Source organism: Triturus cristatus, chromosome 4_2 (genome assembly GCF_964204655.1).
Source record: "Triturus cristatus chromosome 4_2, aTriCri1.1, whole genome shotgun sequence".
Lineage (NCBI taxonomy): Eukaryota > Metazoa > Chordata > Amphibia > Caudata > Salamandridae > Triturus > Triturus cristatus.
Genome location: NC_140586.1, coordinates 720,127,621 through 720,152,058, shown reverse-complemented (window position 1 = coordinate 720,152,058; position 24,438 = coordinate 720,127,621). Strand labels below are relative to the sequence as shown.

Below are 24,438 nucleotides of genomic sequence, written 5' to 3'. Positions count from 1 at the left end.
TAAATTGATAGTGGCCATCGGGGGTGGAGAAGGCTGACCGTTCCTGAGCCCTGGGTGTGAGGCCGATCTGCCAGTAGCCCGCCGTCAGGTCGAAGATACTAAGGTAGCGGGCGGCCCCCAGCCGGTCGATCAGCTCGTCTGCTCGGGGGATGGGATGAGCGTCGGTCCGGGTGACAGCGTTCAAGCCCCGGTAGTCGACGCAGAATCTCAGTTCAGGGGCGGTGCCGGGGGCAGCGGCCTTGGGAACTAATACAACCGGACTGGCCCAGGGACTGTCCGAGGGCTCGATGACCCCGATCGTGAGCATCTTGGCCACTTCCTCCTGTATGCAGGCCCGTACCCGATCTGGTACGCGGTAGGCCCGGTGCCGGACAGGGGGACTGTCCCCGGTGTCTACGTCGTGCAAACACCAAGGGGTGACCCCGGGGGTGAGTGAGAACAGGGCAGCGAACTGCAGCAGGAGGTCCCGGCAGTCCTGGCGTTGCTCCGAAGTGAGGGCGTCGGAGAGCCGGACCCCATCCACGGAGCCGTCCTTCTCCTGAGTCTTTAAGAGATCCGGGAGGGGCTCGGAGTCTTCTTCTGTACCACTGTCGGTCGCCATCAGGAGGCTTAGTTCGGAGCGCACAAAGTGTGGTTTGAGCCGGTTGGTGTGGAGGACCCGCAGGGGGTTCCGGGTGGACCCCATGTCGATGAGGTAAGTGACGGGGCTTTTACGCTCGACCACTTTGAAGGGCCCCGTCCACTTGTCTTGCAGGGCACATGGTTCGGTGGGGGACATCACCCATACTTGCTGCCCAGGCTCGAACTCAACGGAGGAGGCATTGTGATCATACCACCTTTTCATGTCCTCCTGACTGGCCTCGAGGTTCGCCTTGGCCATCTCCCTGAAGCGCCGGGTCTGGTTTCGTAGGGCCAGGAGGTATTTGAAGACGTCTGGAGGGGTCGTTAGGGGGGCCAACTCCCAGCCCTCCTTCACGAGGCTGAGGGGCCCTCGCACAGGGTGTCCGTATAGGAGTTCAAAGGGGCTAAAGCCGAGGGACTTCTGGGGTACTTCTCGGTAGGCGAAGAGGAGGCACGGGAGCAGTACATCCCACTGGCGACGGAGAGGCTCTTCCAATCCCCCAATCATCCCTTTGAGAGTGCGGTTGAACCGCTCCACTAGTCCGTTTCCTTGGGGGTGATAGGGGGTCGTGAATCTGTATGTGACCCCGCATTGTTGCCAGAGGGACTTCATGTACTTCGATATGAAGTTCGTACCTCGGTCGCTGACGACTTCTCGGGGGAAGCCTACCCGGGAGAAGATCCCCATCAGGGCCCGGCCAACCACTGGAGCGGTCACGGTCCGTAGGGGCACCGCCTCGGGATAGCGGGTGGCATGGTCCACTAGTACCAAGATGAACCTGTGTCCTTGTGCCGTGCGAGGGTCCAGCGGCCCCACAATGTCTATCCCCACCCTCTCGAACGGGGTGGTGACCACCGGGAAGGGTTGTAGAGGAGCCTTAAGCTTCCGGCCACTCTTCCCGCTTGCTTGGCATGTGGGGCACGATCGGCAGTGGTTCAGGACGTCATCCCTCATTTTTGGCCAGAAAAAGTGGGTCACCAGTCGACTGTACGTTTTATCTTGGCCCAGGTGCCCAGCCAGGGGGACATCGTGGGCTAGGTTGAGTAGAAAGTCTCGGAAGCGGAGCGGTACCACCAGAACTCGACTGGCCCCCAGCTCGGCGATTCTTTGCTCGCTGTAGAGCAGGTCGTTATCCCAGTAGACCCAGTGGGTTCCGGTGGTGTCCCCGGCGGCTTGGGTGCTGGCTTGTTGGCGAAGTCCCTCGAGGGAGGGACAGGTCTTTTGCTCCTGGCGGAACTGTTCTTGGGTGGGCCCCCCTTCTTGCCGCCACTGAGCCAGATCCGGAAGGTCCTGGGGTTGCGCGTTTTCTTCGGGGGCCGGGTCTGGGAGGTCGGCCTCGCCGTTGTCCTCTACAGGGGCAACCGGGGGCGGAGGTGCCGGCCATTCGGTTTCTTCTGATCGGGGGGCGGCCCGGCCGGCCATGGATCGGGTGGTTATGCAGGCCCAGTCCGGGAGGCCCAGCATCCCCAAGTGCTCTCTTCTCTCGACGGTGGCCCACGGGGAACTCTCGAGGTCATTCCCCAGGAGGCAGTCCACGGGGGCATCGTCCCGGACCGTCACTTTCAGTAGGCCGGAGACCCCTCCCCATTCAAACGGGACGCAGGCCATCTTGCACATGCTTTCAGAGTTATCTGCCGAGCGGACGGGGCAGAGAATGTTCGGCAAGATCTGCTCGGGCTTCACCAGGTGACAGCGGACGGCCGTCACGCTGGCGCCGGTGTCGCGCAAGGCCTCAGCTCTCTGTCCATTAATGGTCACCCACTGACCGTATTTCCTGGTGTTGGCGGGTAGGGGAGCCCGCGGAACCATGTCTCTTCCCCCTAAGCATGCCAGGACCATGGCGGCCGGTTCCCACCCTTGCTGGTCCGGCTCATACTCCTCGGGACCCTCCAACGACTGCTCCTCCCCCAGGGCAGCGGCAGCTACCTGGCGGGGTTTGGGCGTTTGGTTCAGCGGGCAGTTCGGATCGTTGGCGTAGTGGCCTAGTCGCTGGCATCTGTGGCACGTGACGTTGGCTCGGTACCCAGGCCGCAACGGGGGGTTGCCCCGGCCGGCCGGCGGCGGGGTGCTGGCCACGGTTGTTGCTGGCAAGGCGTCTCTCCCCCGCCCCTGGCCTCCTCCTCCTCCCCGAGGACGGTGCTGGCCTTGGTTGCTTCTGTTCTGGTCGTGTGGCCCTTTCCGGCCCACTCGGGTGCTCTCCCACCGGTCAGCTTCGGCGGCGAGCTGCCGGGGGTCAGTCAGCTTACTGTCGAGTAGATGCTGCCGGAGCTCGACGAAGCAGTTGTTTGACAGGTGTTCCCATACCATGAGGTTGAAGAGCTGTTCGTAGGTGGTGACCTGACTTCCCTTGATCCAACCCTCGAAGGCCCGGCTGAAATAGTTCACGTATTCCACCCAAGTGGTACCTGGGATCCGGGTGCAATCCCTGAACCTCTGGCGGTACATCTCGGGCGTGAGGCCGTAGCGGGTGAGGAGGGCAGCCTTCATGTGGTCGTAGGACGACATTTGGTGATCGGGGAGCTGCAGCAGGGCATCGCGACCCTCGTTGATAAATCTCCCCCAAAGTCCGGCTCCCCAATCACTCCGGTCGATCCGGTGGGAGGTCATTGCGATCTCATAGGCCTTAAACCATTGTTGTATGTCGTCTTCTCGGACATACTCGCGGACCACATCCTTGGGGATGTGAACTTTTTTCTCAGTTGGTCCCGGGGTGTGTGGTCTTTCAGGCACCCCCAAGTCCTTATGCTGTTTGCGCAGTTCTATCTCTGCCAATTGGCGCTCGTGCTCGAGCGTTATCTTTTTCTCTTCCAGCTCTCTCTGTCTCTGTTTTTCTTCTCGCTCCTCTCGAATCCGCATATGCTCGAGGTTGAGTTTCTGTTCAGCTAACTTGAGCTCCCCATCCATCTTGAGTCGTGCCATCTCTAATTCGTGCAGTCTGACTCTGTCTCTTTCTCGTATCTCCTCCGGTGAGAGGCCCGTTCCCCGTTCCTCGGGAGTCGTGGCGTTCCCCTCTGGTGTGACGCTGTTTTGGTCTGGTGTGACGCTGCTTTGGTCGGAGGGTCTTGCGACCCCCGTTTCTGTCCACGACTCAAGGGCGTGCTTTAGGTCATCCTTGGTACTCAGGCCAGTGGTAGCAATGCCAAGTTCTATGCAAAATTGTCTCAGTTCGCGGTGGTTGTACTCCTCTAGTTTCTCCATTTGGAACTTCTCGGTGGAGCTGCTATCTTTGGTCGACATCGTGCTTTGTCGTGGGGTGAGCTACTCTCTGTACGATTACGCGTTGATTCGGATCGCGCCGCTGGCCACCAATGTTAGAAAAGGTAGATGGACCGGGAGGGTCGGCCGGGGTCAGGAGGAGAGGTCTCCGGGGAGAGCCGTCTCCAGCGATCGTACAGACAAGTAACTTCCCCCCCACAGACAGATATCACACACGGATAAGGTTCAGTGATCTTTATCGGCACTTATTTAAGGTACGGTAAAATGGTACAAGGAGGTCTGGACTCAGGGGTCCCCTCGATTAGAGTCTCGTAAGGTAGGGAAGGGGGTAGCGGGACAGTCTATTTACCAATCAGGTAATTCGGATGAGATGGTGATGAGCTCACAATCCTCGAGCTTGGTGGTTAGGTGGTATGGGCCGCGGCAGCGCCAGCAGGTCCCGGTGCGGATGGTCGATACAACGGGCCGCGGCAGCGCCAGCAGGTCCCTGGAAGATGAACGGTCCGCGGCAGCGCCAGCAGGTCCCGGTGAGGATGGTCGTTACAACGGGCCGCGGCAGCGCCAGCAGGTCCCAGGAAGATGAAGGTTGCAGAGGGCCGCGGCAGCGCCAGCAGGTCCCGGTGAGGATGGTCGGTACAACGGGCCGCGGCAGCGCCAGCAGGTCCCAGGAAGATGAAGGTTGCAGAAGGCCGCGGCAGCGCCAGCAGGCAGGACGATGGTTCACAAGAGCGGGCTACGGCAGCGCCAGTAGACCGTCAGGGTTGAGTTCACTCGGTGTCTCTCGACTCCAGGATACAACTGCCTTCCTGCTCCGGAGCTGTCTTAGTTATAGGGCTGGTGCCCTTTGATGTCCGGACCCTCGCACTTGGAGGTCGGAGGGTCCGGGATGAAGGTGTCCAGACACCCAGCAGGGGGTGGAGCCAGCGCCTGGGGGCTGCTGGAGGCGATCGGCACCTGGCGGGGGAAGAGCTCTTGACGCTTCGTTCTCCCATTGACCTGCCAAGTGGTCCGCTCACCTCCTGGGTGGATGGTGGTGCCGGGATGTCGGGGCCGGCCAGGCCCGGGGTTAGGGTCGAGGTGAGGCCACGCGGCCGCGTGGTGCAGGGCCCAAGATGGCGGCTTGACCTGGCCGGGGAAGCCGGTGGGGCTGGACCCCGTGATGAGTAGGGGTCCGAGGGCAGAGGGTCCGTCGGGAGACGGAGTACAGGGGCTTGTCACGGGGGTATGCCGGGTGGGCCGGAGCTCGGGCCCTGTCGTGCGGGGGGGGGAGCCAGCCCTCTGTGTGGCCTGTCCAACAATATATATGTATATGTATATATATAAACGAAATTCGCCACCAACACCAGTCTCCCTCGGACCAAAGGACGAAAAGCGGACCACCAAAAGTCAGTGCAAATTCCAATTTTATTTTGTGCCAAGCAAATCTGCCATTATGCGTTTCAACCCTAACTCGGGTCTTGATCACATGACGTATTGCGTAATGAAATCATGACTTTTAAAGGGATAAATACAAGGATATGACGACACAATGTCAAAGTGCAAATGCATAGTAACTGAAAAGTTACTTCAAGCAGCAAATGGTATTCAATTGTATATACAAATATCACGCATGGAAACACAATCCATAAGTAAATTAAATTGTGAATAAATATATAAATATATCAATATATATGCTGTTAAATACTAAAAACATTTGCTATAAAATCACAATATGTTAAAAAGAAAGCAGCAACAGACATGGTTGGTTAAATGGTTGGAAATAATTCCATAATTATAATTAAAAAAAGACTACATAGCAATTGAAATCTTGTAAATTCTACCAATTGGTTCTAAATACAGCTAAAATTGCTTGTTCATGTTTTGTAAATGTGTCAATTCATGTCTTTGTTGATCTCAACCAGCTGTTAATGCGTGAATTCATTTGTGCTGCTTGTATGCTGAACAATCTTGCCCAAGTGGGCCTTCTTGGACTTGTCTGTCATCTATTACCATGATATTTAAAGCCCTTTAGTCAATCTTAAATATGTGCAAAATAATGTGCAAAAAAGATTTTTTTGATAAAAATGTTACAAATTCTACAAAAGAGGATCAGCTTACATCTTCAATGTCCAATACCAGAAAAATGATCATTATTTACATGGTTAATCATATATACATTAGATCGCTGCTGTAAACCTACTTTGTAAAATGTGAGCCCACATTTTATAACGGAATCCCATGATGTAAACTATCTCAGAGACAAGTATGGAAATCTTCGCTGGCATTCAATCCTGAAGGTTGTTTCGTATCTAGCTCTAAGATGTACCGGGTTTCAAGTAAGCGCAATTTAGCTTCTCGATTACCCCCACGTTTAAGTGGTAATATAGTATCAACCAGACCTGGTAGAGCGGGGTAGGTGGGGTAGAGACACGGACTCGGCGTGTCTAACACGAGGAACTCCTTGCATAGCCTACCAGGAACTGCAGAGGACTATCCTATGGAATCCTTAGGGTAGACCGAGCTGCAGGTAAAATACCAGCTAATATTGAGAATGCTCACTGTTATTTAGGATACTCAGTGTAGATTCAAATGTAGATAGAATAACTCTTGGTCCTGAAGAATCGCTAGAGTATTCCTCTATTAGAGCGAGAAACATGTCGACCCAAATGAGGCAGTGTATATAACCTAGTCTATTACTCTAAGTTACCAACACTCAACCTCACCAGTTTTAATTAGGCGAGGAGGCTTCCTAATAAATTGTTTGAGATAAGCACTCCGAATCCTATTTTAATTATTGTCTTTCATCTACATTACTAAAAGAGCCCCACACTCCCACCTCACCCAGCGGCTTCATTGGATATAAAGATCTCCACAAGAGTGCTCTCTAAACAAGAGCCCGTCGGGTATTGCACCAGCCGACTCGACGCAGGAGCAGCCCGATGATGACACGATACATCCTGAGGGGTACGTGATTCACGACATCCTGATGGTTGTGTGAGGGCTACAATATCCATAAATCAAAAACTTTCTTTGAACATTACATGGTCTGTCTCACCCACCTTTAGGAACAGCTTTGTTATTTTTTGTACACTTTAGGGCATACTTAGCTGGACCTCACTCATAAAGCCCATTTCGCCCCCCTTGTTCGTTCTTGATAGAATATAGTATCAATTACATAATACTGAAGATAGGTGGGATTGCTATCGTGTTGTTGCTCAAAATGCCTAGCGACTGGGTATGTCTGATCTTTGCAGTTGATTGCTCTTACGTGCTGGAGTATCCTCTTGTGGGCTGGAAGTTTAGTACTTCCAACATATTTGAGCCCACAGGGACACTCCAGCACGTAGACCGCAAATTCGGTCTTACAAGTCAGTCTTTTGTTTATTAGAATAGGGTTTTGCTTGAATGGGCTGCAATATTGAGTCTTGTTGCAGCCAAATTGACATGCCTTACACGTGGGACATTTTCTAAAACCCTTACATTGTGCCAACCAAGTGTTAGGGGCTATCACTTCAGGGCTATTCCTAACTAAGGAGCTACTCATTGACGGTGCTTTCCTGAAAGTCAATGCGGGTTTTACTGGAACTATCCTGCCGATAACTGGATCCCCTTGTATCAGGTTCCAGTTTCGGTAGAAGATTTTCCTAAGCTCCTGATGCTGTTTGTTAAATGTCAGAATAATTCTAGGTTGCATTGTGATGTCTGTCGGGTTGCCCACTGATACATTAGATTTGGGGGTGAGTGCCTCTCTTCTGGATAGGTTCTTGACTCTATTGATGGCCCCATCAATCACCTTCTTCGCATAGCCCCTAGCCGAAAATCTCTGCCTACAAGCTTCCTGTGCCACCTCACATTCCAAGTTAGTACTGCAAATCCGCCTAATACGCAGCATCTCCCCATAAGGGATGCTGCGTATTAGGTGATATAGATGGTGACTAGATGCGTGAAGGATCGTATTGCCTGCTGTAGGCTTTCTAAATAATTTAGTGGCCAACATCTCTCCATCTATATAAACCTCCACATCTAAAAAGCAAACCGACATGGTGCTAATAGTTGAAGTAAATTGAAGATTGAAGCAGTTGTTATTCAAAGACTCTACAAAGTCTTTGGCACCCAACTCTGCGCCTCTCCATATCAAGAATAAATCATCTATGTATCGTAGATATATAATGACATGTTCATCCATAATTTCTCTGTTCTCTCCCCAGAGGACCTGCTCCTCCCACAGCCCCATATGTAAGCAGGCATAGCTGGGAGAGAAGCAGGCCCCCATCGCAACTCCTCTGATTTGCTGATAAATCTGATTGTTGACCAGAAAGAAATTTTGTTCCAAGCATCCCTGTATCATAGTCATTAACATCTTGTTGTGCAAAGAATAATTCAATGGACGTAAATTCAAGTAGTGTTCCACAGCTTTCAAGCCATCGAGGTGCCTGATAGAAGTATATAATGATGTTACATCTAAAGTAATTAGAAACATCCCAGGACCCCATGTTACTTGTTCAATTTTTCGTAGGAAATCAGAAGTGTCCTGAACGTAGGATGCTAACCCCTTGACCCAATCTTGTAAAAAGAAGTCTACGTATTTAGACGTATTCTCCATTATACTACCAATGGCAGAAATAATGGGCCTTCCGGGTGGTTTATCACTACGTTTATGGAGTTTCGGTATTAAATAGAGGGTAGGAATAATCGGATGTTCTTTTTTTTAAAAATCGATATTCATCATTGGTTATTAGTCCTGCACTTTTCCAAGCCAACAGTTTATGATCATGTTCATTCCAAGAAGTTCTAACAACATGAATATTGCTTTTTCTATAGCACGCAAGATCCGCCAATTGCTGTGTTGCCTCCTCGATATAGAGCTCTCTTGGCCATAGAACCACATTCCCACCCTTGTCGGCTTGCCTCACAATGATGTTATTGTCGGATTGTAGCTTCTTCATAAGTTGTTTATAACAGATATTTTGCTTGTCTATACTATGGCGAGCTCGATTGGTTGCAAAATATAGCTTTTTCAGATCTTTAATAACTATATATACACTGAAAAAAACATAGATTTCAGGCCTGATATAGTTAGGATTAAGCATTTAAAAAACCTTAGCAATTCACTGATAAAACCATAGGTTTTAGGGGTGTTATAGTTAGCTGGACATTTCACTCGAACAAAACCATTGAAATTCCTCCGATATAGTTGGTTGTACTAACTACATCTCGCGCACCCGCAATCCACTGCTGATGATGTCACATATTACATCATTCATGACATGGTCAGTGACATCACTGATGACATCTCAAATGACATCACTGACGAACTTTCAGGATAGGAGCGGACCGGAGCTGGCCAAAAGTTTTGAAAATTTCGCGAAGATTCATCAATCGGCGCCAAAGTTATTCCAAATAGAATGTTGCGATTTCCTATGAAAAATAGGTCCTAACTAGATCTACCTACTGGCGACTGCCAGTAGGAGATATATATATATATATATATATATATATATATATATATATATATATATATATATATATATAATCACACACACATCAAAACAATATCCTTTCAGGCTTAGACTACTGCATAAATTATGCTATGAATTGATATCGCTATTAGGAATTTTAAGGTTGGGTAAGGGTTTTGGGTGGTAAGGGTGTTTTTTAGGGTTTTAAGGGTATGTAAAGATTAAGGATGGAAAGGTTATAAAAAAGGGAGGGGAGTTTGATCCACCCACTCCTCCCCCAGTAGAAAATATGTATTTTTTAAATAATGAAAAGGGAGGGGATTGGAGGGAATTTCCCAATTGAAGAAAAAAAAAATTTGCTTGCTTCATCATGAGTGTAGGTTTAAAAGAAGTTTGCAAAATTAAGATTTGTCTGCAGTTGCGCAAAGTTCACATTTTGCAGTTGCTAAATCAGTCCTCTTTGCACATCATTGTTTTCAGGTGAAGATGTTGTACAATAACGTTTTTCTTGGTGGGAGATTTTCCTTGCAAACTATTCTTTGTAAGATATTTTCCCTACAAAAATTGTGTTTCTCTGTTTTTCCACCCTGTAAAACCTGTTTTCTAAATTTAACAAAAATCAGGAACCTTTCAAGGATTTTTTTTTACCTCAAAAAGTTGGTAGAATCGAGAGGTCGCTAACTTTTCACTCACCTACCAAAACACAAGTATTCAACGTGCTGTTAGCTAAAGAACTTAATTCGGCGTCGGAATCTTTTATAACATGTGCCACATCATTGCTGGGTCAGAGGTGTAAGATTATTATTAAAAGTGACCCATCCTTTGTAGCTTATTTTATGTACCAGTGATGGTGTATCGTGTTCTGAATTTATGTTGTAACGAGCAAGTACAAGAAGACAGGTCCAGGATGTGAAATCTTTGGTTAGCCAATAGGTCTGCTATTTGAAACCGATTACAACTTTATGTCCTTCTTGGGCAAATTAAAGAGGCTACCCTGTGAATGATATCACAAAACCCCTGTTGATATCATCAAACTAAGCAGCATTGTCGCATGCCTGTTGGTGGTGCAGCAGGGCCGGGTAAAGAGAGGTTTCTCTTCGCTACTCTTGATGGCTCCTTTGATGCATTATCCTGTGTTGAGCTGTAGTTGAGCCTTTCTGTACACTGTTATGTAAAAGCAAAATGTCCAGTCGGAAGCACTATATACGGAATACTTTATTATTATTATGCTTCTATATAGATATCTCTTCCGTTTATTTTATCACTGGGTCATAGCAATTGGATTTCAGAATTCACGGTCCATACTCAAAGGGTGTTATGCTCAACTGTGCTTGCTCTACACCATTTGATCTCAAAGAACCTTGTGCCGCTATTTTGATATTTTCTTTGCACATCATTTGCTTTTTAATGGCTGACTGATTAAGTATTGTTTGTTTTGATATACGTAGTTAGCATGAGCAGGGCAGGATAGTGTGATATCAGTGTATTGTCCCTCAGATTTACATAAGGCTCTCTGACTTGATTTGTGGCTCATGCCAGTGTGATTTCAAGATAAAGTATCTCCTCTTGTGTAGATTCTGATTGGGGGCTTGTGCTGAAAGGGCTCTGTTACTTGCTGCTGAGTTGTAGCCATGTGATTCCAGAGAGAGTGGGTGCCCTCATATACAGCTATCTTCTTGCAAATCATTGCTGTGTCCAAGAGGTGCACTGTTAGGATGCTGCAGTCACTTGCATGCAGCAGGTGTATTTGCATTTTAAAGAATGTCCCTAACTATTGTGAGTCATCAGGCCACCACTTTATTTACATGTTGCTGTGGCGGCATTGTCAACCAGTTTGAACACTGCAGGCAATTCTAAGTGAAGCAGAACACAGACGTTGAAGAAATCTGCGGAGGGAGCAACTCCAAATGTTTAACAGCAGTGTTTCAGATCTATGACTTGCGCTGGGTGTTCACTTTTGGCAGGTATTTTTCTGATCCATTGATATTTTTGAAGATTTTAACCCAGATGATGGATGTGACTTTGAATGGTCAGGAACTAGGCCGTGTTTGCATACAAATTAGCCTATGTTTTGATCTGCGGGTGATTGTGCATGAACAATATTGTAAGGCCTATGTAGGATCTAAAGAGGCTGGAGTCACTCCTGCTTTTTACCAAGTAAAGGGTGTTTGATCTCTGTCATTTGCGTAAGAGCTTAGAAGTGTGACTGGTAGAGTATACTGTTGTTCTTGAGGTGAACGTTAATAACACGTTAATAGCACCATCTCCCAGTTCCTGGAGAAAAATGACATCCTGCACCAGACTCAGATGGGGTTTCGCCTGGAACACAGTACTGAGTCAGCCCTGCTAGTGTTCACCGAGAAACTAAAAATTATACTCAACCAAGGCAGAGCCGCCACAATTCTGCTCTTGGACCTAAACGCGGCTTTTGATACCGTGGACCACAATATTTTAATTCTTATCCTCAAAGAGATAGGGGTGAAGGAAAACGCCAATCAATTTCCTCAGGGATATATCATTCCAGTGTTTGGAATCATGCATCCTCTCAGATATCTTCATGGCTCCCTACAGAGTACCTCAGGGTTAGTCACTAAGACCGACCCTGTTCAACATTTTTCTGAGCCCTCCAGCATACATTGTACAGAAATTTGGCCTGTCGATTGTCTCCTATGCTGATGACACTCAGCTGGTGGTCTCTGTGTCAGAAGAGTTGAACTCGAACCATCTGCAAGCTTGTACCATGCTGGGGAAAAAAAGGAAAATGGATGGCTAACTTAGCTTAAAATTGAATGGCGACAAAACAGAGCTAATGTTCCTGGGCAGTGGCCCTGGTCCGCAGGCCGGGACCAGCTGGCCTGGCAGATGGGTATCTGGCTAGACCAAAATCTCTCCATGGAAACACAAGCCAAAAAATCATTGGCAACCTGTTTCGGTATGCTACACATGATCGGTAAAATCATGGATCTAATCCCAGAAAAAGCTAGAAAGACTGTGGCCAGGCCCTGGTGGTCTCGCGGCTGGATTACGGCAACTCCCTGTACCTGGGCACTCCTAAATATGTGACAGGCAGGCTGCACGTGGTCCAAAACGCTGCAGCTAGAATGCTCCTGAAGATCCCCAGACACGAGACAGTGAGATCCTCGCTGAAAAAGCTGCACTGGCTACCCATTCAATCCAGGGTTAAATTCAAGGCCCTTTGCAGAGGAGAGACCCGGCCATGTTACAATCCTTCGTCACCCTATACGTCCCCAACAGGCTCCTCAGGTCCACATCAGAAATCAAGATGGGGGGGGGGGGGGGGGGGGGGTGTTCGGCTTGTCCTTCTCACACCAGGTCCCAAAACTCTGGAACTCAATGTCTGCAGAAGTAAGACGGGTCAAAAATAAACGGTGTTTCAGAAAAAAACCTCAAAACCTGGTTGTGCCGCACCAACTGTATGCTCCTCTCGGTAGCGCTGGGAAGCCCTTGGGTAGCCATACGCTTTACAAATTCCATGAACATAAACAATGGCGGTAGTGTAAAGGGTGGTATTGTTGATCTTGTGGTGCTGTTTCTAGTAATCAATTTTTGATAGGAAGAAGTTGGCTATTTTGTTGTATAATTTTGGGAGAAGTCTATGCTGTGTTTGTAGAAGCTTGATAGACGTACAGAAGTAAAACCTGAAGTACATTTTCAGGGCCGTTTCTTGGTTGTAAAATGAACTTGTTTGCTTCTATCGTTAATAATTTGGGAGTCCTCAAGGAATTTTCGACACCAAGTATTGATCTTCCTTTGGATTGTTTGTCAAGTCAGAGTTTGTTAGTAATCCACCTGGTCACATGTCTTGACCTGTTGCAGAATGGCAATATAAGAAATGGGATTATTATTTTGGGTGGACAGTCACCCACCTCAAGGAATAATGACACTAACTTGTCCTGGTCAATGCCCCGAAGTTATAAAATAACCTGAGCTCCACCCCCTGTTAGCTATGTCACAGAACAACCCGGCTTAACTTAAGGCACTATGTAAAGTATTAATGAAGTACTACATCAGTTATCACAATGAAAAATCTTAATTATAAAAATGGAGTAAATTTAATAAACAAAATAACGCCAAAGTGACAAAAAAACGGCAAGGAGAGCCAGAGATATGAATTTTTAAAGTTTTAAGGAAAAATACCTTTTAACTTCATCTTCTTTTTATGGAGCTCAAAATCCTCTAGTGAAGCTCCCTGAATCTTGTCAGAGGATAGTGCAATGAAAGTGGACATCCTTGCCACAAGATCTTGGTTGGTCAGCTGTAGAGGTCCTTGAAATCCCAACATTTTCTGAGTTCCAACTTTTCAGGTTTTCTGGTTCAACTCTTTGTGGTCACTTCTGAAACTCCAAGGACCTAAGACAGCACTTGGGGGCCACGACTCACTCCAACAGAGATGACCAGCAAGATCCAGTGTGGTCCAGTTGGTACTAGTCACTTCAAGAAAAAGGCTTCTTGCAGCTTCTTGTGTGCCTGTAGCCACACCATAGGTAGCCCACGGACCCTTGCAGTCCACTCCTTTGTTCTGGTCACAAGAGGGAACAGGTTCTCCAGGGCTTCTCAGAGGTCACAGACAGCATTGTCCAGTTCTCTTCTGTTCGTCAGCAGGTACAGAAAGTGTTCTGAGGAGGGTTCCCCAGAATGCGATGTTTATGGTTGGCACCAGCAAATGGGTTAGGTTGACTTCTGGCTCCTCCATAACCAATGGAGTAAATGTTCCCGGGGGTAATCCTTCCCTCTTTTCCAGTAGTTCCTGTTTGCCCGACTACTAAGATTTCCACTCTCCCTTGTACAGAGCTCTTGTTTCCGGTGATCAAGGAAATTAGCAGTCCCCTCCCCTGTGTTCACTACAAGCCAGTTCTGGGGTAGCTTCCCTCTCACTGGGTTAGGAGTCAGCGTGGCTAGCGTGGACCTTGAGGGCAAAGGTTTTCCCCTCTTTAGGTCTCTACTTACACTATACTGTGATTGGCAGGCCTCACCTCTGTCCCTTTCTAGTTAAGGAAGTTCCTGGGGTCCCTCCAACTGTCTTTCCTGGGCTGATAGAGATCACATGCTCTGCATCCAGTTTATTCTGTCACCAGGCCTAAGCCATTGTTCTACTCGGGGGCAGTTTTCACTCCTATGTAAGGTCAAACACTTGCTGGGCAGCTGCTGGCAGGCTAATTCAAATTAACCCGCTGGAGTTTCAGACAGAGAAAGCTTCCTCACAGTTAAATTTTCTACGTATTTATTAAAAATCCTACTTCACTAACGAATTGGACTTTTAATAAACATGAAGCAACAGTCCTAAATTGATCATTTTAGCCATTTCCTGTCAAAGTTACAGATTAAAGTTTATAATCTGTATTTAAAATTTTCTAGGATCCAGCCACAACTCTGCCAGTGAAAATAGATTTTGAGGGCTAGTCACTCAAAGAACATGCCAGCATCAATTTTGCACGTGTTACACTTTTAAGTATCGGGCAGCCTATCTTGTGGGCAGCAAGGTGTACATAGAGCTGATTTATTAATATTTAAACAAACAAAAAAGTAATGGTGGGATGTTTGAATTAATCTCGCCCACTGCTAATTATTGTAGCCTCATCCCGGTCCATAATTTTTTGGCACAAAATGCCACCTCAGATTAGACCCAGTGATGTGCAAATCAGCTTTACAGCTGAGTCCAGCTTGGTTCCAGTATTAAAGTAAACACGGGACCCATTGCGTTGTATAACCGTAGCACTTAGGGCGTCGCACTGAAGTTAACAAAAAGTGATGAGTGGGATGCTTAAATTAATCTGAGCCACTGGTAATTACTTTGGCTTGCATTCCAGTCTATTCTTTTTTACCCTCAATGCCACCTCAGAATAAATCCAGCCACAAGCAAATCAGCCTTGACTCTGTTCCGGTAAACAGCCTTTAGTGCGCGGCTGCTACTGCGCATACCATTACTTCGCAAGCGTTACTACGCTTGCGATGTTACAACGCGTACCATTAGTACGCAAGTTGTTACATCACAAGCGTTGTTACTACGCATGCGTTGTAATGGTATGCTTGAAAAGAAAACGATCCATGTCGTTGTAAGGGAACTGAGGCTGTTTCCTCACAACGACGAGCACCGCCCCTCGGAGACGACGTGAGGAAGGTCCCAGGAGGAGAGAGGAACCACGAGGAGAGTGAGGTAAGGGGGATGTAGTGTGTTTTTGTAGAGTAGGGGGTCGTGCTGGGGGTACAGTTTAAGGGTTGAGGATAGTGTTAAGGGGTGTGTGTAGTGTTTAAGGTTTGAGTGTAGGGTTTAGGGTAGTGTTGTGGTGTATGTGTAGTGTAGGTTAGTGTTTTAGGGTTAAGGGTAGTGTAGGTGGGTCGTGCTGGGTAGTGTGGGAATGTAGGGACAGGAGTGGGGCTCGTGGGGGTCATACTGGGGTAGAGTATTATAGTTTAGGGTAGTGTTTTGGTGTATATGTAGTGTGTGGGGTCGTGCTGGGAGTAGCATATTAGGGTTCAGGGTAGTGTTGTGTTTTTGTAGTGTAGAAGGGAGTTGTGCTGGGAGTAGTGAGTTAGGCTTTAGGGAAGAGTAGTGGTGTGTAGTGTTAAAGGTTTCAGTGTAGTGTCGTGATGTATGTGTAGTGTAGGAGCATGTACACATAGTAGTGGAATGCGAAGTAATGGTCTGCGCATTAAAATATATTTGTTATATTATTCATGCTTTTACGAAGTTATGGTAAGCGTAGTAATATTATGCGTACTAATGCCGTTTGCGATGTAAAAACATCGCACTAAAAGCATGCGTAGTAATGGCATGCTATGTATCGTCATACATTCCTCTGTCCAATAAGAACAGTCCAGCTCAAACTGGTCTGGGGTTGTTTGTGGTCCCTTGTGAAAGGGGCATCGCCTGGTAGTTCAGGACAGACTGTTCCCATGAGGAGCAGGGTTGGTACTGATTGCATAAGGCGGGCCTTTGTCTGGAGTAGCATAGTGCATGAGAAACGATGGACTGGGATGCGGTTCCCAGCAATTGCCAGTGGCAGAGATTAATTCAAGCATTCCACCTATCATTTTGTTGTTGCTGCAGCTTGTTCATATTTAAAAGTAGGCAAAGCTGTCTGCCAAGAAGGGTAATTTTGACAGGTTTGAAAGCGGGTTTATAGGCTGCTGTACTCCGGTTACGCATGGTAGGCCTGAAGCTATGTTTTGCACGCCAACCCTATGGATGGCATGATGGGTACTGCGGTCCACAGGAGGCATTTAACTTCTAGGACCTGGGAGTATTTCCTACTTCATATACTAGGGACATATAGACAAGTTAAATATGTCAATCAGGGGTGCGCCAGTTGAACAATGTTTAAAGGAGGAGTGCACGTTACTGCTGTTTACCGGGGAAAAGTGCACAGTGTTAAAGAAAATTTTAAAAACTGCAAAAGTAAAATACAGAAAAAGACAAAAGATCTAGTGTGAATATGAAGAAAACGCAGATGTGTTACAGGCAGTGTATTGCATTCCAGATGAAGCTTGTGTGAAGTATCAGAAGGTTCTACTGTAAACTGCATTGGATTCGATGAATAGCGTATATTCTCCTCGTGGAGTGAGGTTACCTGAAAATGTCTAGAGATGGCTATGGTGTAAGTACTAATTTGCAGAAAGTAGATTTCAGTGACTGTTTGATTTGAGGTGAAAATTAAATTTTAATAAAGGTACCCTGCTACTTGAATTAAAATCAAATTGTTCCTTCAGTTAAGGGGAAAAGGCACAAGACGGCCATCTTGTGAATGGCCTGACCATACCGCCTCGACTGTCCAGGAGCTCTCTGTTGAAGGAGCAGGCCCAAGGCTCCCGTCTGTGATGGACAATACATAGTTTTGTAATGAATGATGTAAAGTCCCATCTGATGGTGAGCCGAGCATTTACCTTTTTACTTTCTTTGTTTGCAGGAATAGCCGAACTTCTAATGCACCGAGCATCTGCCAAAAATGCACTAGGGAAAATATTTATTAACGAGGTAAGTGTTACATTAATTGTTACTTAACTGGTGTCTTCCACTGCCATTTATTGTTTATTTGTTTACAAGAACAGATTAGTTGTCCTTTGCTGGCCCTGCACGTGATCTGTATTGACTAGTCTTCATAACAAAAGCACAAATTTCCTGCTGGCGTTCTTAAACGGTTGTATGACAGAACTACGCATGCCTTAACAATGCAGTCTGAACAACGAGTGTGTTGTTACCATGTGTTCCTTTAGCACACAAGTCGTTACAACGACTCGCTTTAGTGCGCGCTGGACTTTGGAATAGTATCATTTACTCTTTGAACTCCAGTCTCTGTATCAGTAGGGAAGGGGTTGGACTTTAAATCCAACACCGCGTTTCCTAAAGCAAGTTGTTGTAATGACTTGTGTGCTAAAGGAAAGTGTGATAACGTTGCACTCGTTGTAGTGCCCGCGTTGTAAAGACACTGCGTGTTTCAGACTGTGTGGTAAATGATGTTTCCCTTCTTCAATATGTGTAATTTGGCATGCAGTCATTGTATTTTAGAAAAAGAGTGAACATTTGAATCATTGAAGTAAATTAAACACTAGGTTCAATAGAAAAGGGATTGAAGTGTTTACATAGGGTCTCCAGGACAGTGCCCTTTGCAATCTATATTATAACATCACAAATTGAGTTGTGTTATAGTTGGTCCTTCTGGTACAGACAGGCGTCCACATCATGCTTACTGCTGACTAGGATCCCTTTCTAACTAGTTTGAGAAAACCTAATCTCCGTAGTGGTCATGGTGATTAGCATGTGTCTCTCTTTTAGTGGTCGCCCATTCCAGCGACTTGCTGAGAAGATGCTTCTTGAGGAGCCCAATTGAACTTTGCCAACAGTACCTTATTGGGCACCCACCTGGGATAGATAAAATACAAAGAATATTGATAAAATAAACAACAAAGATAATTTCTTATTTTTTAATGTTTAACTATTTCGAACGCGACCACATTTATGCTGGACCCTTGTAAAACCAGTACTAAGAAAGGATTACCTTTTACCAGCTAAATTATTGTGCCTTTGTATCTCTTTGACTAATATGTGTTGCTCTTTAATTGACTGAAAGATACTCATTTTATGGCTGCACATTTGTGGCAGTAGGCTCGACATACGTTCTAGTAGGTAATGGAGATAAAGAGTTGTTCACTCATCTATCCTTGTGTTCTCTCATCATCCATCCCATTCACTCATTCATTCATTTATTGTGACTTCCAATTTATCATCTATCTGCACCTTCACCCATTCCCTCATGAATGGGAGTGTGAGGACTTGTGTGCCTTCATCAGTCCTCACACTCCCATCCATCTTCAACCAACATTCATCCATCCTCACTCTTTCATCATTTACTGATACTTTTTCCCAGTCTTATTTATGGCACATCCTTCCTTACCGTCTTCCAATAATCCATTATCTCCATTTTTATCTACTTGCCAATCCGCCCACCTCACACATATGTTCATTCTTCCTCACTCTCACCTTTTCATCTCTGTCGCACACTCATTGATCCATTCTGACTGCAGCTTCCAAACACGCGCCTTAATGATGAATCCGCTCATCTACTCCACCCTCCTTATTGTACCCCATGATTGAAAACCCATTTGCTGGGATGTGCTACTCCATTCTCGCACCTTGACCCTGGAATAGTGTGCTTAGGTGTCAGAAGACCCCAACCTCTCGCATCCGCTTTAGGAAACAATCTGAGTACTCACTTAGGGCCAGAGGTATCAATATTAGGAATAGCGATTTACCTAATTACGATTTTCTGCTAATCGGCCCTTTTGCGACTGGAAAACAGCCTGATACATGTAGTTCTTAATCTCCTAATAATTGTCTTCTGCTTTTCTACTATTTCCCCTGCTGCTAGCGCCAAGAAACATTGAAGTGTATGAGCTTCGCCTCCTCCCACATTGCACCTAATGAACGCACATGCCGTGACCCCTCCTTTAATGTACCCCTATTCAAAAAACCCTATTCATTTATAATGTAAACATCAGTGCAATTTCTGTTTCTGCAAATATAGCTGTAAAATAATCTATTGGGTGAACCTGACATTGGGGACTAACCTAGAGGATTTGCATTTGGCCACTTTGGGTGATCATGATTAAAATCAAATCTCTTTTGTCTTAGTTTTTTGAAGCTGTGGAGAGCCTGCGACAAGACCCCCGCGTCAGAGTGCTGATTGTAAAAAGTGAAATTAAAGGGGTCTTCTGTTCAGGTGAGTAGCAAAACGTGTTTTATTTAAGTATTTATTTAGTAAGAACCTGAGGTAATGCTGTTCTATACATTTCATTGAATGGCACATTACATTTGAACACTTCTGCACAGCAAAAAACACATAAATTGCCTGTCTATGGACGGCCACACCCATGAGACAGAGGTGTAGATGTTGTGGGAAAGCCATTTTTTCAACAGCACATTTTGGGATTTTCTGAAAGAGATGGTTAGGGGCCAGCTCTGTCTGTGAGAGATTTTACAAGGCCTGTGGGAGTGCGACAGAAAACCCCTGATTTTTAGCTTGCCTTTCTCCATTACTTTTTTCAAGTTGAATGAATATATCAACCTCTCAAGTGACACGAAACTCCTGGGGTGCAGTTAACTCTGGGATTTGCAGATCCAGAGAGGACCATATTTCCTAAGATCGGGGTTTGGAAGTAGATGTGTTGAACAAAGATACCTCCATGGGAATTTGCGAATATTGGTTCCAACAAATGGGGGCTTTGAGTGGGGTAGGTGTTTAATTTCAAACAAAAATAATACGTGCCAGGGCCCAGGGTATCGCTTAGGATGGGACTGCAGCTTGCACCACTCACTGCCCCTTCCAGTGCTTCAAGTTGCCAGTATCTAGGAGATGGATGCGCTGCTATTAATAATTTTTAGTGCATTTTGAATTTCTGAACTAACGTGCTCTGCTGAAATGGGCAGACAGGGCCACCATGTGGATGACTGTCATAAAAAAGTGCACCATTTAAAATTAAGTGCTGGTGCTGAGTACCGGGAAAACACCAGCACAAATTAAGCACTGTCCTCACCAGATAGCTACAAGTTACACTCAGAGCGAGGGGACTCATGAGAACATCGAGTAGGTGATCTGTAAACCAAGTAAATTGAACAACACTGCAGGGTAATACTATAAACACAGTTCCTGCAAATAAACACTCGTCTTATTAAAACGTAAACCATTTTTTACTTTACATAGTGGGGTAAAACGGGGTTAGACAAATAAATACAACTGTGCACACTGTAGTGTACTTAACTGAGATTACTTCTTTGTACACAATTTATTGATATAGTCCCAAGCCCATTCACAAAGGGCACTCTGGAACAGATGGTAATGCAGGGCTTGGGGAGGTTGAGAGGTGGAACAGTTTGTGAAAGATCTTTTGGCTCACAGGATGATTACTCCAGTGATGAGGTGAATCCTCTCTGCCCCTACAGTGGTACTGGAGATGGCACTACTGCCTTTGGCCTCATTCTAAGCGCTGTGAACATATCAAGATCAATACACCAAGCATGCAGTATACTGTTGGTTACCTTGAGTGGTGAGGGAAAAATGTGCAGGGACGGTTTATAACCGGTATTCCGTGAAATGCACAAGTCCTACCAGGAGGGTATGGTGCATGCAGGACCTTCCAGACAGGGCACAATCTGTACACAAGTTGTGATTTCAAATCAATTTGCACTCAATTGTGAAGTTAGAGTGGCCCTCAGAATGAGGTCACTTGTCTTTGAGATAGAGATTTGCTCAAGATCATGGGTTCAGTGGGCAAATACAACAGAAAAACTCACTGCAGTGAGTAGGAACGCAAGAGAGCAGTGATCACTCTTGATGTTCGAACCATTCTTTACATCAATGGCTTCCTGTGGAGCCTCCCGCTCCGGGATACCCGAAGTACCACCAACACACTGCGGTCTGGAGTGAAACGTGCAGAAAATGTGTGAAGGAGCAAACCTGTACCCAACTAACTTTGGCTCATTAATGAAAATCACTGAAACAGTGGAAACTGGGCCAAGAGTTCTACTGCTGACCCATGGGATGATGGCCAATCCACCTGATCAAATAGTGCTCGACCATGGGTTTCCATAGCTCTTTCCTTTTTCCTAATCTCCTGGAGCTCCCAAAATGGGCTGAGTGCCTTTCCAATATATTTGGACATTTGCTGTAGACAGGTTGATAAACTCTGGGTCAGTAGGTTCCGGTGCTGCCAGCAGGATGAGGTGGTGACTGTCCTCTCAGCAGAAGGGGTGTGTACTGGTTGCTGCCTTTTGAAGGCTCTTCAATAGTGTAACAGCAGCCTGCGAGGAACTACATTGAGAAAAAGCCCCGAAGTAGATCATTCCTCCTTGCATGTTCCCCTATAAAGCTAAAAGCCCTATTGAGGGCAGTGGCGCTGAAACAATTTTCAGAGTGGGGGTGCTGCCATCAATGTTAGATCACTGAAGTCAAGGGATTGTGAAAAATCCAAGTGCCCCACAAACAACAAGCATAGCAAATGAGCCACACCAATACAGCAAGAGAGTGGTAAGGGTGTGATATGTAGCCAGTGGTGCATTTTAAAGCACAAATATATTAGTAAAGAATGATGTAATACCACACTGTCATTTACAGACCGCTCATTTCCTTTGAAATAGCAACAGAATTTGCACTGACAGGCAATTTTACTGATAAAACAATATAGTGCACAAACGATATTATGTGGGACTCCGGTTTCAGCAAATATTTTTCATTTGCACATCACCAATTAAAGTGCCTTGATTGGTCTTAATCCTATTAAAACCTTTTTTTTATTGTACTTCCGAATTACAAAAAAATGTGCTTCATGCTCATAGAATTAGCAGCATGTCTGACCTCTGTCTTTGAACACATAGCAAATGTGACAAAATAAAAACAAAAGTCAAAGGCATCTTTATTGCTCATTCACCCTCCGAACTCCCGCCTGTTTATTTTGGAGTTACTTCCGCACCCCGAGTGTTGCAGGGATTCTGCTTAGAAATGGAACTATGCCTGGGATCACGGAACATCAGAATGTAAGGACTTAGTCACCATCCCATCTCAGTACCTATGGGTCCAAATCCAGACTAACACATAGTGCTTTACCTGCCCTCCTTACCTTCCAGAGTGACAGGTAAGTTGGCATCCCAGAACACAACACTCTGAATCCTCTCAGGAATCGCGGAAACCTTTCTCGCACCCATACGTGTCCACAATAGTGTCCACAATAAACAGAAATGAGACCGGAAGAAAGCTCACAATATTTATTGAAACTATTGTGTTCTATCATGAAGCAGCTGTGCTGCAATTAGAAAACATATACAAGTGAACAATGCAATTAGCAAGATTAATAAACTGCACACAATGAAAAGGCCTGTCATAGCGAATGACAAATCTGCCTAAGCCCTCCCTCACTTTGGGAGCACAGTGATATGTTCGAGATCTCTGGGATTAGTGCCGCCCTCATACCTTACGGTCATAATGAGTTGGTCTACATTTCAGACTTACAGCTCTTTCATCTAAGGACCTTTTCTCTGCAAACCTTGCTCCTCTCTGTTTATACAACACGTCTCTGCTTATATCATAAGAATTATCTGTTTTGAAACCAGCAGCTGGATTTCTCTATTATATCTAGATGTTAGTGTCCAACCACAGAGAAAAACAGGGCACAATATTGTTTGGCCTTGCACGAAATGTTGAGACTGAATCACAGCAGAAAAGCTAAATAACGAAACATGTGCAGCCTATTTAAAAAGTAAGTGTGGCACCCAAACAAGCGTATTACTCAATAACATGCGGAAAGCAAAAGCGGTCTACTACGAGTGCAGTTAGGCTAACATAGGGGAAAAACTACAGATTGCCCTACAGGGAACTCACAGCACCAGCACTCTACTTCCAGGGCTTATGATTGTGGGGCTCCTACTTCGTATCTCTCTCTTCCTAGTAGCTACCAGCTATTCTCTGGGGTTGAAAGCTCCAACCTATAAACTTGGTGCTGATTCACAAAAGCATTTATGAGTATAGCAAGTAGTACTATAGGAGTACACTTTTTTAGGTCGAGCCTAAACAGCGCTTGCGCTGTAGGCGATCTGTTATATTTAGTTTGTGTAATCCGACTCCTCCTTTGCATACAATTGGCTTTAGTGTCTGTCCTTTGAAAATGCCAGTGTCCTAATGGCTGTTTAGTGTTTTATGCCCTAGCTTTCCATAGAAGTGAACTCCCATGGAGCATTGACTCCGGGACGAGCAGGGACGAGAGCGCGCTGTGCGCTAACTGTTTCAGTGCTTTTATGTAGCTACAACATTAACGCACACAGGTATATCCATGACATTGCCAGGCCCCAAACCCTCCTCCGTGCGGATGTTATTTGCAGAACAAAGGACCATGTTTGAACCCAGAGGTTAAACTGCTAGTGGAATTTGTTTTTATCCTGCTTTTATTTGAAACTATCACCGGATGTTTATTTTATTTTAAATGTGCCTGCTGTAATAAGGAATACAAACAATGGCCAGTAATTGTTGAATCCAGCGATTATGCTGCTGGTGGAATATTACCACCTTTATTTTGAATCTATTTTACTGTATGTTTCTTTAAAATGACATAGCTTTAGTATTTTGTGCTATAAGGAATATAACGATTTATATCTGTTCACTGTAGTACACGTAACTTTTGTTTTGTTTTGAGTATGTTTGTTTTTTTGAGCTGCAGAGTTCTATCGTCCTAGTGCTAGTTTAATATTTACTAGTTCCCCTAGCTTTGTGATTGTACAACATTTTAAGCAGAATAATTTAATAAATGGTGTAATGTATATATTTTTATTATTAGCCCAGTATCAGACTTAGCATTTTATCTCTCAGAGCACAGCATTGTATGGGCTTATGTGCTCTGGGTTTTGTATTGTACAGACAGCGTCATTAAAAATCGTTGAACTGTCACCTTTGCTCCTCCGGGCAAACACAACAGCAGCATCATGCCTCTGCAACAGTCCGTTCCCATGTTGCATCGATAGTAATGCAGCATGCTTTTCTGTTATGTAGCTATCCGCACTTTAAAGCACAAATATTACCCTTTGCAATTCTAAAATATCGGCAATTTAAACCATAAATTAAATTCCAAATTGTAGTAGCACTGTTTATATGATTGTTATTTATA

General features: G+C 45.8%; 1 protein-coding gene across 2 annotated transcripts in view; it reads left to right on the top strand.

Annotated features, from left to right (window-relative positions):
- The window catches only part of LOC146834961 (enoyl-CoA hydratase domain-containing protein 2, mitochondrial-like), a 205,802-nt gene that overhangs the window by 72,077 nt on the left and 109,287 nt on the right, over nucleotides 1–24,438 (top strand). For both annotated transcript variants that reach the window (XM_085602606.1, XM_085602605.1), the window contains exons 2-3: nucleotides 17,202–17,269; nucleotides 19,424–19,511. In XM_085602606.1, the coding sequence (XP_085458732.1) occupies nucleotides 17,202–17,269; nucleotides 19,424–19,511 (156 nt within the window). The remainder of the gene's footprint in view (nucleotides 1–17,201; nucleotides 17,270–19,423; nucleotides 19,512–24,438) is intronic.